The sequence below is a fragment of the Panthera tigris genome, chromosome C1 (assembly GCF_018350195.1).
Source record: "Panthera tigris isolate Pti1 chromosome C1, P.tigris_Pti1_mat1.1, whole genome shotgun sequence".
Taxonomy (NCBI): Eukaryota; Metazoa; Chordata; class Mammalia; order Carnivora; family Felidae; genus Panthera; species Panthera tigris.
Window position 1 is genome coordinate 124,885,064 of NC_056667.1, and position 14,768 is coordinate 124,899,831.

A 14,768-nucleotide genomic window follows, 5' to 3' on the forward strand; every position below is an offset into this window, starting at 1 on the left:
TTTGACTTTTAATAGGTTTGATTGGTTGTTTTTAATGGGAATTTAAATTGAACTAGCGGCTGACAGAGTTCTCGGGCTTCAAGTTGCTCGGCTGGGACTGGAGACATTTCTGGACACGTTTCTCTCAGCCCCCCGAGAGGGGCGGCGGCCCACCGCAGTGTGATATTCAGTACAGGATGCTTGTGACTGCATCTCAGTAATTTGTAAGTGATAGGGTTTGGGGAGTAAATAATTTTCTTTGACCTTGGTCTTTTAGGTCAGAGATGGAAAGCTTTCTAGGGAGTGATCCGAATCTAGTTCTTGGATCAACAGGACAGTCAGTTCCATGGTAGTACCTTCTTCCTGGGCTTGGATATCCAAAATAAGGGAAGGGAGGGACATGCTGGAAAACATCTGTACCCCTACACATCTCCCTCTGGATTTTTGCCCTTCCCGTGTGTTGGGAAAGGCAGGTAGGGCCATGCTTAATTTAAGAAACGTCAGCACCCTATGTCTTAAACACAAAAGTTAGTGATGTACATCAAAGAGAGAAGAAGATCCCTTGAACCTCTTCCTGGCAAGAACTGAGTCTTCCAGTGACATGGAAATGGTGCAGACTTTGAAGTCGTACAGACTGGTTTCTGTGTTTTCTTGATTGCATGTATTTAAATTTTTTCTATTTTAATTATCTAATATATCACATACCCACCCCCAGATTTACAGATGTTAATATTTTGCGATTTTTTAAAAAATGTTTATTAGAGAGCATACACAAGTGGGGGAGAGGAAGAGAGAGAGGGAGAGAGGGAATCCCAAGCAGGCTCTGAGCTGTCAGTGCCAGGCTTGATGCTGGGCTCAATCTGTGAGATCATAACCTGAGCCCAGATCAAGAGTCAGACGCTTAACCCACCCACCCACCCAAGCGCTCCAATATTTTGTGATTCTTAACAGAGAAGTTATAAATTACAAATATCACTGAAGCTCTGTCCACCTCCCTACCTCCTCAGTAATCTGTATTCGGAAGTTGGAGTCTGTCATCCCCATGCATACTACACTACAAACATCCATATGTGCGAACAGTGTCCGTATGCAGAGTATTGCTTTACGTGGTTAATAAGGGATGTTGAGCCATACACGTTGTTTGGGGCTCCGTCCCAGAGCTGCTGCTCCCTTGTAAAAATCTTGGACAAGGTGCATCGCCTTTTTGAGCCCCCAGGGAGACGTGTGAGGATACCAGTCGTATGAATCCTGGCACAATCCAGGTGAGCAAGGATCAAGGCCTTGAGAGGAGGAGACGAATTTGACGTGTCGAGTGACAGTGGTGATTCTAGTGCAGGTACCTAATGAATCTGGTGCACATTAATGGCCATCCTGAGATCAAGAGCACACAGGGGGATGCTGGTAAGGGAACCTTGGGGGACGGCTTGCCTTTTGGCCCTGTTGAGTTGGAAATGCCTGCAGTACATCCATACCGCCAGGGTTAGGAGGCAGTTGGATATTTGAACCTGAAATTCCGGCAACAGTCCTAAGCTGGCGTTGGCTCTTCGGGCCCCTTTGGCATCCAGTGAGCAAGCATTACCTTTGGGCAGGGAGGCTGCTTGGTGTGAGCGGCTCCCCTGCACCTTTACCTGGAGCCCATGGCGTGATTCACCCTCAGCACATTTCTGCGCAGCTCTTGACAGGCGGCAACAAGAGGCCTGAGGTGAATCACCTAGCTGTCAGGTCAGCTTCAAAGCTTAGAGTTCTGTTGGAAACATTTGTTTTCCTCTGATAACCTGTTTGATTTTGTTCTCATTCCTGAAATCACTTAAATCCTCTCTGAAGGTAATTTCTCCTTTCTGATTTGACCCGGCCTTAATGTTAATAAATTCACAGACTTTATTATTAGCCCCTGCACATGCTTCTGAGCTTGCCCCCTTGTTGTGTTTCAAGGAGGCCCAACCTCTTCTGGGATTGATGGTGATACATGTGTTGTATCCTATATATTGTTCACTCCCCAGGCATTCGGTCCAGGAATCCCAGTCTTGCGTGTGTCTATCTGCAGTGAGGATTCTCCAGGACAGGAACCAAGGGGGCCATTCACTCTTCTTTGTCACCCGCTGGCCAGACCTAGTTCATGGGCCTTTGGTCTATCTTCACTAGTTAGCAGCTGGCTTTTCACAAGGAAATGTCTCTTTTTGCTTAAAGGAGAGAGGCCTGGCCTGCCCAATCCCTGAACAAAAGCCCAGCAAGATGTCCTGACCGGCCTCCTTTTGGATGATAAGAATCCACCCAAAGTAGCTCAAGCAAACTGTGGGGTGGGGAAACGTTTGGGCAGCTGCTGTTATTATTACTGGAAGAATCCAGAAAGATCTGAGAAATTTAGGATAGGGAACAGCTGTGGATGGAGTGGGACCGGGTTTTCTCTGTTCTGGGTCTGTTTTCTTTTCTCACTCTATCTCATCATCTCCTTTCCTCCTCCTATCCCTCTCTTGCTCTCTCTCTGTGTCATGCTTAGAGGGGTGATGTCTAGGTCCCTATTATTACCAACTGTCTGGCTCAGTCTTCCCCTTTCCTCCTTTCAGCTCTCATCTGGTTCTCTTTCTACTTCCACCCCCCAAAACTGGCGGCTGGCTTCCTCAGAACTTGTATCTGGATCATAATTACCCAGACTCCAGCACTGAGTGACCTTTTGGCTCTATAGCCCGCAGCCATCTGGCAGTGATCTCTCTGTGTACAAGACTCTGAGCTCCTGAGAGAGGCTCCTATTGGCTCAGCTTCTCCTTCTGAGCCTGGCCACCACACTGCCCCAGGCTCCTGCCTAGCCTAGAGATGGGTCCCCCTTGGGTCAGGCACACCCCACCCTGGGCTGGTCAGCAGTGTCAGGGGGCACGGTCACCAGATTTCGTCCCCACCTACCAGGGGCTGTGGATGAGGTTGGGATCCCTGAGAAGGGGTTTTGTGGGGACAGGAGTTACCAGGTACATGTGGCACAAGAACTGTATGATAGAACCCCTCAAAGTAATTTATATCAGCGAGGTGATCTTAAATTTGTTTCAGCCTACAAATAGGAAGCCATAGTTTATAAAACTGTTTCTAGTCACCTCTGCATTAATTCAAGGGTGTACATCTCTGAAGTGATAAATTTAGTATCTTCCAGCCATACTAAACATGGCATGAAAATTAAACTTTCAGTCCACGTGTTCATTTTCTTTGTACATTAGGGGGCAGGCATGGACTTGGTTGATTCTGAACAAAATCATCTTGGTGCATAAAATGGAGAATGGGAACTAGATCTGTTTTTCCAGCCATGAAGACTTTTGATAATGGGTTTGAGACATGTGTCTCACAAAATTGAGCGCCCTTTGTGATCTTCTCTACCAGGGCAGTGCCTGGCAGAGGGCAGACCCTGAATCCAGCTCAGAACTTTGTGGGGAGGCAGAAAAGTGCTGCTGCCCTCCCCCCATGAGAGCCCCTTGCCTGTCTCCAAGCTCTGTGGCTGCTGATGCCACATGCCTACATCCCTTGCAGTCTTTACTCATAAAACTGGCTATTAATACATTTTCCTGGAGTGTGTGAAAACGGGCTTAGAATGGGGGAAAAAAAAACTTGTCCCACTTTTATACAACTGGAAAACATTACAGAACTTGAATTTTTCAAATTAAAAAAAAAAAAAAAAAAGCAACCTACCAAATCCAGCCTGTGCTTCTTAGTCACACGGAAATGTGAAGAGGAAGGGAAAGTCACTTCTGCCTCACAGGTGGTTTTGATTTAGAAAATGTGCCTCGAAATTCAGTACAGAAAAGAGGTTTTGTTTTGCTTCTAATAAAAATAAAACTACTTTTGAATGTTTCAGGGTTCATCAAAGTTTACATTTAGTCTTTTTTACATTTTTGTCTACCTGGCTATTCTCATGATCTCTCCAGCTACCGAGCCACTCAATGTATATTGTGGGAAACTCTCATCTTCCCCCCGGTCCGAAGTAGGTGGGATCCAGTTCTGACAACATGCGTTAATCATAACTAGAAATGCTGGCAAGAGCTGGGGATGTTTGCATTCCTCAGGGACAGCTTAGCATCTCCAGCTAAATATTTTAGCCCAACTGACTGCCTTCTCTGGGCTTTCCTTCCCCAAACATCCTCCTCCGTAAGGCAGAGGAGCCAAACGCAAAGTGTTGGGTCCCTGATAATTTACAAAGTGAGGATAATACTTTAAAACTCTTGGCCTTGAGACGCACCTGGGTGGCTCAGTTGGCTAAGCCTCCAATTCTTGGTTTCAGCTCAGGTCATGATCTCACAGTTTGCGGGTTCGAATCCTGCATCAGGCACTGACAGCATGGAGCCTGCTAAGATTCTCTCTCCCTCTCTCTGCGCATCCCCACTCGTGCTCCCTCCCTCCCTCCCTCTCTCTTTCTCTCTCTCTCTTTTTCCCCCTCTCAAAATAAATAAACTTTAAAAAGATAAAAAAACAAAACAGTTGGCCTTGAGCTATCATTGGTATTCAGTAATATACTGCTATATTTTCTGTTCTTCCTTACAGAATTGTACAGCAGCAATATGACTATGTTTGCCCTCAAAATCCAGGCATATCACTTTTAAAAGAAATATTGGGGTCAGATTGCCAAATTCCTACAATTTCCATATTAAGAACTCCATCTCTGTGGCCTCCAGCTATGAGACAGGTTGTTAAAAGGATGAAAAGAAAAAAATGCCTTCCCCTTGTGTCCCCTCTTTAGAATAAGAAAATCTACTTGGACATTATTCACACGTACATGGAAGTGCATGCGACCGTTTATGGCTCCAGCACGAAGAATATTCCCAGTTATGTGAAAAACCATGGCATCCTAAGTGGGCGGGACCTACAATTTCTTCTCCGAGAAACCAAGGTAGGTTTATAGGAATTTTTAAAACGTCCATCAGTGATGTTTACTGGTTGTTTCTGTTGGTGTTGAAAACGGGATCAGAATCTCTCATGCTGTCTTTTCAATGCTGTAGTAACTTATGAAGTCATTTCTGGGCGGTGGTTTTCTAGATCAGCTATAGCTTAAAAGTTCGTGAATTGTGGAAAGAGGTTGCTACAGTTGAAAGCCTGCTTACCCAGGACCTACTCCGTGCCAGGCATCAAGCGAGGGGCTGGGGATACAGTGGCAAACAGAAAAGGTAAGGTCCTGTCTTGAGGGTCAGACCTTGTGATAAAGAAGCAGCTTTCACAGCAAGCCTGGGGTGCTCAGCTCCCCTACCTCTTTAATCAACATCGCTCAAGGAGTCGGGCCACCAAGTGGCTTTTCTTGCACCTCTTCATTCACAGATTTGTACTGGACCCTGAAGAAGTTCAGATGAGGGAAGAGTCCCTTCAGGCTCTGGGAGCAGAGAAGACACTGTGAAAGATGTGGAGATGAACAATTGGCGGGTGGGGGGCAGGTGATACCCAGGACACACAAGAAGGAGAGTCAAGTGGTGGAGACAGAGATGACACATTCAGGAGAGAGCCACAAAGCAACCCAGCTGCTCTATTGCTGGGAAATAGTGGAAGGTGACTTTTGGTAAGGAGCTGAGGGGCTGGTTGTCCCAAGCATAGACCCCAGGGTGTAGGCAGCTTCAGACCCCATGATGCAGGCAGCCGGGGGAGCCACTGAGCGAGGTCTATTTTAGTGACATGCTGAATGTGTTGTTTTGAACCGGTGCCTATAATTCTGCCATGAAAGTACCAAATGATGTTAAGGACTTGCAAATAAACCAGAGTTTGGCCTTAAAGGGCCAGACCTAGTGCAAGGGATGTAAGAGTAAGAAAGCCAGTGTGAGCCCTGCCTTGAAGCATAGGACAGCTTATTACCAACAGTGATTTTCTCAGTTCTGGGCCCTGACTGGCTGTGTTTTCATTTTTAAGGTAGCAGGGAGGCTGAGTGGGTGAGAGGCTCTGTGGCTTAATAGCGACTTTTTATCATTTTATGATACTTGGATTTGGGAGAGCATGTTCACATATGCTGCCTTGTTTGATTCTCACAAACAAAGCCGTAGATGGGGAAGGTACTGTTAACTTCATTTTAAACAGCAGAAAGTAGGCTAGAGCATTTGGCTTGCTCACAGTCACTGACTTTGCCTGGGCGGGGTGACCCTTACGCATGATTTTTTTTTTTTTTTTTTTATTGCAAATTAAAGGTCTGTTAGGCCCTCAAGGCACCATCCTCCTGAATAAACACCCAAACTGGGGAACATTTATTGGACACTCCCTTCCCAACAGAATAAGCATCTCCCTCCTGCCTCAGTTTCTCCATATGTAACTGCATTTGATCCTTTCTATCTCTAAGTCATTCGTGTGGTGCCATGAATAAAATAGATGGATGAATTATTTATCTCCTTGGCCAAAGATCTGGTTTGTATTTATTAAGATTTCATTTCCTTACAAGGTCATCTGTAGTCTGATGCTCGTGTGTGGCAACCCCGGAGTGAAGTGTGTTCCCCACTTTGCACTCTTGGCTTTCTGTTCTTTTTCTGTCTCAGGATGACATTTTAGAATCGTGAGGATGTCCGGGCCCTTTAGTGGCAATGCTATTTTTGCCATTTGCCTCATTTTACTTCTCCCCACATCAGCTGGTGGAAAAAGCTCGAGCCTCTTTAAAATTACATTTGGCAACGCTGGCTCTCAACAGCGTGTCATTACTGTCTCGCGCACTCCTATTAACCCAGCCTCGTGAATGTCTTACTCAGCCTTGGAAGTTTTAAAAGAACCCTGACTTACCTACCATCCATTTACCCTGTCAGAGAATGGGGAATAGGCTGAAGCAGAAGCCGCTGATATCCCAGGGAGGAAAAGAGAAGAGGCTTGGAATATCCGGGCCGTGATGTCAGAGACTGCCTAACAGCCAAGGACTGCAGACCGAATTTTGAGTATGAGGGGCATATATTTATCCTTGAAAAACGGGTGCCTTCACAGGATGTAACTGATCCCATTTTGTATTGCCTGTTCGTCTGACTAGAATATATTAAAGCCCTCCGAGTGGAATTATGGCTAAAACAGTTGGCAAATATGATGGAAATGAGGCGCAGTGTCGCCGAGACTCCCCTTATACCCAGAACACAGCAGCAGGCACTAAAATGAATGGATCTTGGGCTTTGAAATAATGACACTAAAGACCAGTCAGGCTTTGCATTTATAACCCTTTCTGCCTCTAACTCCTTCCTCTGTGTCTCTGAGCAATTTAAAAGCGATTTATTCCAATCCACGTTGAAAGTGGAGAACTGGAGACACAGAGAAGTAAATGTCGGTAGAACGAATGGGATTCACACGCTCCTCGGGCTCACTGGAGAGGAAAGCAAGTCTGGTGCTGCTTCAGGTTTGGAGACGGGCTGAACTGACTGATGTTTAATCAGCTCCTCACTTATTATTTTTCTTTATGAGACGTCTTTGAAGCCCTGCACCCAGGCCCAGGAAACCCTTTGCTCAGCAGTATCTCGCCCTGGCATGCCACAGGGGCCCATGTGTCATCAGCAGAGTCTGGCTGCGGGGAGCCTATGAAGATGGAGGAATTTGGTGTGACACTAAAAAGGGGCTAAAAGAGCCAGGGAATCTAAAAGACTCTTCTAACAGGCATATAAATTTGGATGCGTTAATTATTTATCGGTGGACCATAGACAAGGCTTTCAGTCCAGCAGACTCCAGGAGTGCAGTTGAAGCCAGCACAGGGTGGCATGTTTTTATTTTGGGGTTAAGTCCTCATCGCTTTTGATGTGATTTCTTTCTTCTTCCTAATTTTAACCTCTTCGTGTCCACCTCCTCCCCAGTCTTAGCATGGGAAGCTCCTGATAGTATGGAGCATTCCTATCCTGTATTAGATTGGAGGCACATTTGGAGTGAGCCGCATGAGAACGTATTTTTCTACAGTAAAAGCCGAGAGCAAATTCTGGCTGTGGCAAACAAGCAGGGAAAGCCACTGCTGTCTGTGGTGTTACCCTTGGTACCCAGACCTCTGGCCATTCACCCTCCAGCACTTGGGTGGGTCATGACCTGTTTCCCTACTCTATCAGCTCATCAGCTTAGCTGTGGAACTCACTTAGAAGCCTGGGCAGGATTGGAGGATATGCAGTATATGCTGTCCCTTTTCCATCCCATCCCCAGCTCTGGCACCCACCCCCCCCCCCACCCCCATCAACCATGACTTTTCCCATGAGCTTGGATATAGTTGCCCAGTCTCTCAAGAGCCAGGGCTACCACCCCTGGAACCAGACTCTCATGCAGTTCCATGATGGCAGAGGGGCTTTGCTTGTTCTGTTTACAAGTATATCTTCAATGTCTAGAACAGTGCCTAGCTTGTAGAAGGCTTTCAGATAATTATATAAAGAATGAAGGAAAGAGTCAAGATGAAATCCATTAGCCATCTGGGATCTTGGGACCATGCCCGAAAAACTGAGTTCTTGCTTTGCTCATGAATCACGCACCTAAATCTCCAAGACTTCCACAGCAAGCGACGCTTGCTCTCTGTGGTATTGCCTACACATCACACAGGTGTCGCCTGTGAGGGAGAGCCCAAGGGCTTACTTACCGACAGAGCAGTCCACGTTCTGTCTCAGATGCTGAAATATTCACCCTCAGACAGTCAAGGAGGCTTCATCTTATGGCCAGTATCTAAGGTTATTCCTATTCCAGCCAGATGGGGAAAACATTTTGTATACACATGTAATCCTCTCTCCCTCTTTCCCTCCCACGTATGTATGTACAATTGCACAGTTGTAGCGAGATGATTCAGTACTTGCTCTGACTTCAAGGACAAAAGTGCATCCGCACAATCAAATACACACGAAAACATTCAACATCTCTTCATCCTCATGAAGACACATGACTGCTGGAAAGATCTCATCTATTAGTATTTATTCTTTTGCTCATTTTCCCTACTGAATACATCCCAGGCCTCATTCCAGGCATTCTTGCTACAGGGATGACTAAGGAGTTTTGCCCAAGACAAGTGTACGGGCATGGTAGAGGAGACCAGCACGGAAACTGGGGACTATAGCAATGCAAAAAGTGCACAGGTAGAGGTAGTAATAATAAAAAATAGTAATACCGACATAGAACTTCTGGGATATTATAAGCAGGCTCAACCATTTAGTTGTGTAAAATGTTGCACCGTGACTTGTGAAGCCACTCATATAAGAGGATGAGCCTGCTCCTGGAGGACAGGAACTGATTATCAGCCACATTTTAACACAGCGCATCTGTGTCATCATGGTGCACATGACCGTGGGGATTTATTATGGCAGTGACAGCCATTTTCTCTCACCCTCACCTGTGCCTTCTCCATGAATTATCTCTTATCATGAAAGTCCTCTGTGCTCAGTACTATGAGAGCCCATCCTTAATGTGACATGAATAGGCCTGTTGTGCTGCCTTACACCTTCTAATGGTAAATATTTCATGCTGTCATGGCGGGAGATGGCCAACATCCACAGTTGTCAATTTACCCAAATATTTGCTTACCCCCCCCCCACCATCTCCATCTCCAAATCAGTGCATGTATAGTGAATTGTAGCACATTGGATTATGAACTGGGGTTTCCAAATGACTGAAGTGTATGAACTTTTGGTTTTGATATTGTGGTTTGTGTTTGCTTGTGTTTTGTTTTATTTCTGAAAGGCTACTTAGAAAAAAAGGATAATCTGGGTGTCTACCCAGTGAGCTGGTCTCCAGGAAATAGCCTCTGACATAGCAGCTGACTCTGACAAACTTTGGGCACTTAAACATACTTGACACGTATCATTGTCTTGTCTCCTTTGCCTTTCTACCTCTTCACAAGAGAATCTTCTTGTAGTTTAGGTTAGGGGCTTGGGCAGCCCATGAGAGGGTGTAACCAAACCTGTATGGAAGAGATTTTGGCCATGTTCTGTTTCTTCATCATCAAGTACAAAAGGGAAGACATATGTCCAGAAAAAGACCCTTCAGGCCACTTGAAGGCATAACCTCTCAGGAGAATACATTTCCTCCACAATCAGCCATTGTATGGATTCTTTTTAAAGATATAAAATGTATCCCTATTACCAAAAATCCGGGGATTTCCAATCATTATATGAAGAATAAACAAGTAAGGCTTAGCAGTCGTACATGCTCATGGGACAGGCCTTTCCATGAGGCAGTCACTGTAAACCATGTCTGCTTCCTCTTCTAATGGCCGTCTCTCCCTTTTTTTCTAAAAAGTCCAGCTACTTTATGAAACAGTGAGAATTCGTAAATATGCATGCAGGTGCTGAATATCATGTAAAACCCACAACCACAACTCGGGCACACCTAAACCCCAGCTAAACAATACAAGGTCAATACATGCAGCTGCATGAAGTTGAATCTGGTTTTGAATTTGGACTACTGTTCAGTGAACGTTTACTTCAGTTCCAAACCTTGAAATACATCATGTGCATGAAATACCTCATTTAAGCCTCACACCTGCCCCGTGAAATAACTATTATTTTCACCATTTTACATATGAATAAACAGTGTAGAGAGCTTGCGTGACCTTGACTCCAGTCCCATAGCTGGAGAGAATGTTATAAATGGACCTCCGATAATCCATAGGAAGTGGCAGGTAACTCTTTCCCTCAGTTACAGAACTAGGAAGTGAGCTGGTCAGGATTTGAACTTTGGTCTGCAGTTAGACCCCGTACAGTTAGTTACCGCATTGTCCCGATCACTGGGCCAATATTCAGTTTATTGGATAAGCTGAGATTGATTCATTGCTCAAACTCCCTCCCAAGCCACTCCGCCAATTTAGCTAGTTCAAACTAGTCAGAAAAGCTTATGTTGAGAGTGTGTCTTCTATTTTGGATTATCCTGCTGTTCCCCATCAAGAGTGACTGGAAACTGGCTAAACCCATGTAGAGTCTTCCTATGAGCCACCTTTATCCGTGTTGAAAGGAGTCCATGTTAACTACTCCAGTTAAGGGTTTAAAACAATTGTTTCTCCTTTCACACAGAGTAATAAGACTGAGTGGTTTTACTGAACCGTTTGTCAACATGTAGGAATGTCCCAATCCTATGCTGTGAATAAAATCTGTGGTGCTCCATCCATTCTCTTTTAATAGTACTTCAAAAACTTAATTTCAGAGCATTTAATCCCTGGATTTAGAACTGCTTATTGAGGGTGCCTGGGCGGCTCAGTCGATTGAGCGTCCAACTTCAACTCAGGTCATGATCTCACGGCTCGTGAGTTGAGCCCCGTGTCGGGCTCTGTGCTGACAGCTCAGAGCCTGGAGCCTGCTTCAGATTCTGTCTCCTTCTCTCTCTCTGCCCCTCCCCTGCTTGATCTCTCTGTCTCTATCTCAAATGTAAAAAAAGTAAACATTAAAAAACGTAAAAAAAAAAAAAAAATGCTTACGGATGGGACAGAGTTGCAGCCGTGAAGATGCTCTGTCATCTGGAATATCCTCATTAGATTCTGGGCTTCTGCAGGCCAGATGAAGTATAAATAAAATATGCCCAGTTTCCTCCTGAAAAGTTAAGCCTCTGTGCTTGAATGCATTCTTAATGGTGTGTCTGTCGCCCCCATGCTAAAGATATCTGTAGGGAGCACAATGGAAGCTGGGGACTAGGGGAAAGGAAATTTAGTGTGGTAAAGGCACCAGTGTGGCAAGGCCATGGCATTCAGAAGTTTACGGGATGTTCTTTGGTGGTGATGAACTCTCTCTGCCTATCCTTTTGTGATTCAAACCTCAGGTGTGTTATTTGACCTTAATACATCTGCTCCATTATAACGTCACAGGTAATGAGTACACGGGAAGCAAGAAAAAATTGCTTATTGACAGAAGTGACAAAGAACTGTTATTTTGGTGTTTCCAAGTCTTGCATTTCCTGCAATCCTAATTAGTGTGACAAGAAAACTCATTGCCAAGAAATTGTATGGTATTTGCTTAAGCTTCATTCTAAAATTGTGAGGCTTTGGAGAGTTAGCCCAAAATGTTTACTTTATGTGTCCTGAGATATTTTGATGCCAGCAGGGCAGCAAAGATGGTGCAAATTGTTATTCAGATATCATTAAACCTAGGTCACATTCAAGTCCATTAAACAACAGCTTCAAATCCTTTTAATTAATGGGTTCAGATTGGTTGGTCTGAAGGAGCTAATTACATTTTTTTCCCAGGATTTTCTATTTAAATAGACAATTATTGTGCTTCCTGCATTTCCTCCAAAGTTCTTTGCAATTTAGAGTTGATGAAGGTATCAGCACTTTATGGCAGGCCCTGATTTTCAGAGGTCAGGACTCACTGTAGGCTCAGGTCTCTGGCTAAACCCACAGAGACCCCTGTCTGCATCTTCTGGCACCTTTCTTCTCAGAGTCAAAAGGATCTGGAAACCCTGTGCTTTCCTGTACCCAACCACCACCTGAGAGAGGTCATCTTTTCCCTGGGGAGATCTTTCCCAAAATCTGATAGGGAGCAGATCACAGAGCTCAAAAGCCTGAAGGATGGTAACCCTGGATTCTTCATATTTAACAAAGCTGTGATCTCTTGGGACTAGTCCTTCCCACTCTTGCCTTCCATTTCTCCTGCTGCTGTCAGGCGTCCGCCCCCCATTCCCACCCCTGAGCCACATGCTCAGGCCACACCCTGTACGCTTAAGTTCTCTTTGATAATCTCACTCCTTTCAACTACTTAGTAAGAATAAAGAACATCGAGAAAAAGGGCCTCCAGATGGTGGTGGAAATGCCCCTTAAATCCTCTATCTTCCAGGCTCCTGCTAACACAGTGTTCCTCACCCCCATGTCTCCAGTGGATCTGCCCAAGGGGAAATGCCCCCAGCCAATAGTGGGAGCTCTGCTGGCCACTCAGAACCTCTCTCCTCAGTTTACCCAGTGGATGTCCCTGATGGTATATTTGGTCATGTCAAGGTTTACAAGAAACAAAAGGACAAAACAAGCAAAAAAAAAAAAAAAGTTAACTACCCTGTTTCGTGCAAAAAACCATACAGTCATAGGATAGGGAGTCTAGCCACAAAACCTGGAATTTTGTTTCTTGTCCCAGAAAAACTCCTGTGGGGGCTACGTGATTCTCCTGTATGCCCAGCAGGTGCCAGCTCAGTGTTCAGTCCTGGAATTGAGTGCCCAGCACATACTTTCTGCATCTCTCAGTGGTGCCCAGGAAACCTGGCAGCTTGGACTCCAGTCTCCCCAGACAGAACCATTCTAAGTGACAGTTGATTTTAGCAGCTGCAAAAGATAGAATTTTTGGGGAGAGGGCCCCAGGAAAGGAGAATCAGGCATGCGATATATCCAGTTCACCAATATCCTTCCCTCTCGGGGGGGGGGGGCCTGGCTGTGTGGGTGTTCCTCAGTGATGGCAGAAGGAACGATACCCTGGGGCCCAGTTATCCTTTGGCAATTGATATGCCCTTGGAGGCTGGAGTGATCTCAGCATTGGCTCCTTGGTGTGGTAGGGAGATCTCAAATCTCACCAAGCCCAGACTTGGACCCTGCCGTCGATAGCTTACAGCCCTCCAGCAGTGTAAAAGGTCCCGAGAGGGGGAGATGCAGTGAGGCATTTCTCTGAGATGCCGTTTCATTTTTGGACCCAGGAACCATTGCCAGGGAGCTGCAGCAAGGCCCCTTTGTCCCAGCAGCTCTGAGCTACAGTTTGCGTGAGGACTTGAAGAGTGTGTTTTTGCCGCCATCTATTGTCTGCCATTGGGAAAGCAGACTGCTGGCTGCCCATTTAGCCACTCAGCACCCTCTCCCCTCGACTGAGGGGGGAGATAAAAACAAAGTTGTTGGTGTCCCCCAGTGAAAACCCCATTATGAAAACCTGTGTTTACTGACCTACCATCATTTTAAAGCAGCTCCGTTTGAACTGTAATCAAACCACCAAGTGACCTTTCTGTCCCTCCACCCAGCATCACTGAAAGGGCCTGTTGTTCCTTTGCTTCAATGAAGAAACCTTCTGTTTAGTTAAGCAAGTGTTTTTCCAGTCATGTCTCCTGGTGAGTTACAGAAAGATTATTGTTGGGTTTTGGTTTTTGTTGTTGTTTTTTATTCTTTTAATACCCCCACCTCCGTACCTCCTCAACCGCCCACCTCCCCCACAGCCCCCTCCATGCTTATTTCTTCACTTTTGTTTTTGTTTTGTTTTTTGTTTTTGTTTTTACAAAGGAGGAGAACATAATGAGCTGAGTAGCTTCATGATCCTGTAAAGGACTCTGGTACTGTTTTGCAGTTCCTGATGTGAGCTGCCTTCTCTTCACCACCACTACCCCCCATCCCCGCCCAGGGTCTGGGAACCTTCCAGAGTCTCTGAGCCTTCCACATGGGAATGAAGCACAGAAGAGCCCCCTGTGAGCCAGGGACGCCAGTCCTGACTGATGTGTTTATATGTGGTGTGCTTTTCTGTGTTACAGTTGTTTGTTGGACTCGGGTTCCCTTATGAGGGCCCAGCTCCCCTGGAGGCCATCGCAAATGGATGTGCTTTTCTGAATCCCAAGTTCAGCCCACCCAAAAGCAGCAAAAACACAGACTTTTTCATTGGAAAGCCAACACTGAGAGAGGTAAGCATCTATAAAAACAATCATTCTACTTTCAACAATATGAATACCAGCTACTTACTGAGTGCTAGGAGCCCATTCAGATCCCCTAGCGTTGGGCTGCTGGTATCATCAACCTCACTGGACATAGTTGGACGGAAGGAGGAGGCGGAGGATGGGCAGGGGCTCAGGGAGGAATGGCCGATGCTGTCTCCTAACTTGGTGGTGGCACAGCCAGGACTTGCATCCAATTCTGTCCCTCTGTGAACTGTGGCGTCTTTCCACTCTGCCTCAGCCCTCTCCTAAGGCACGCAGACATCTCC

The 14,768-nt window shown here is 45.7% G+C and overlaps 1 protein-coding gene across 5 annotated transcripts in view; it reads left to right on the forward strand.

The window, feature by feature from the left end:
• Positions 1-14,768, forward strand: part of MGAT5 (alpha-1,6-mannosylglycoprotein 6-beta-N-acetylglucosaminyltransferase) — a 335,238-nt gene that overhangs the window by 286,511 nt on the left and 33,959 nt on the right. For all 5 annotated transcript variants that reach the window (XM_042994303.1, XM_042994306.1, XM_042994304.1 and 2 more), the window contains 2 exons: positions 4,694-4,843; positions 14,323-14,469. In XM_042994303.1, coding sequence (XP_042850237.1) covers positions 4,694-4,843; positions 14,323-14,469 — 297 coding nt within the window. The remainder of the gene's footprint in view (positions 1-4,693; positions 4,844-14,322; positions 14,470-14,768) is intronic.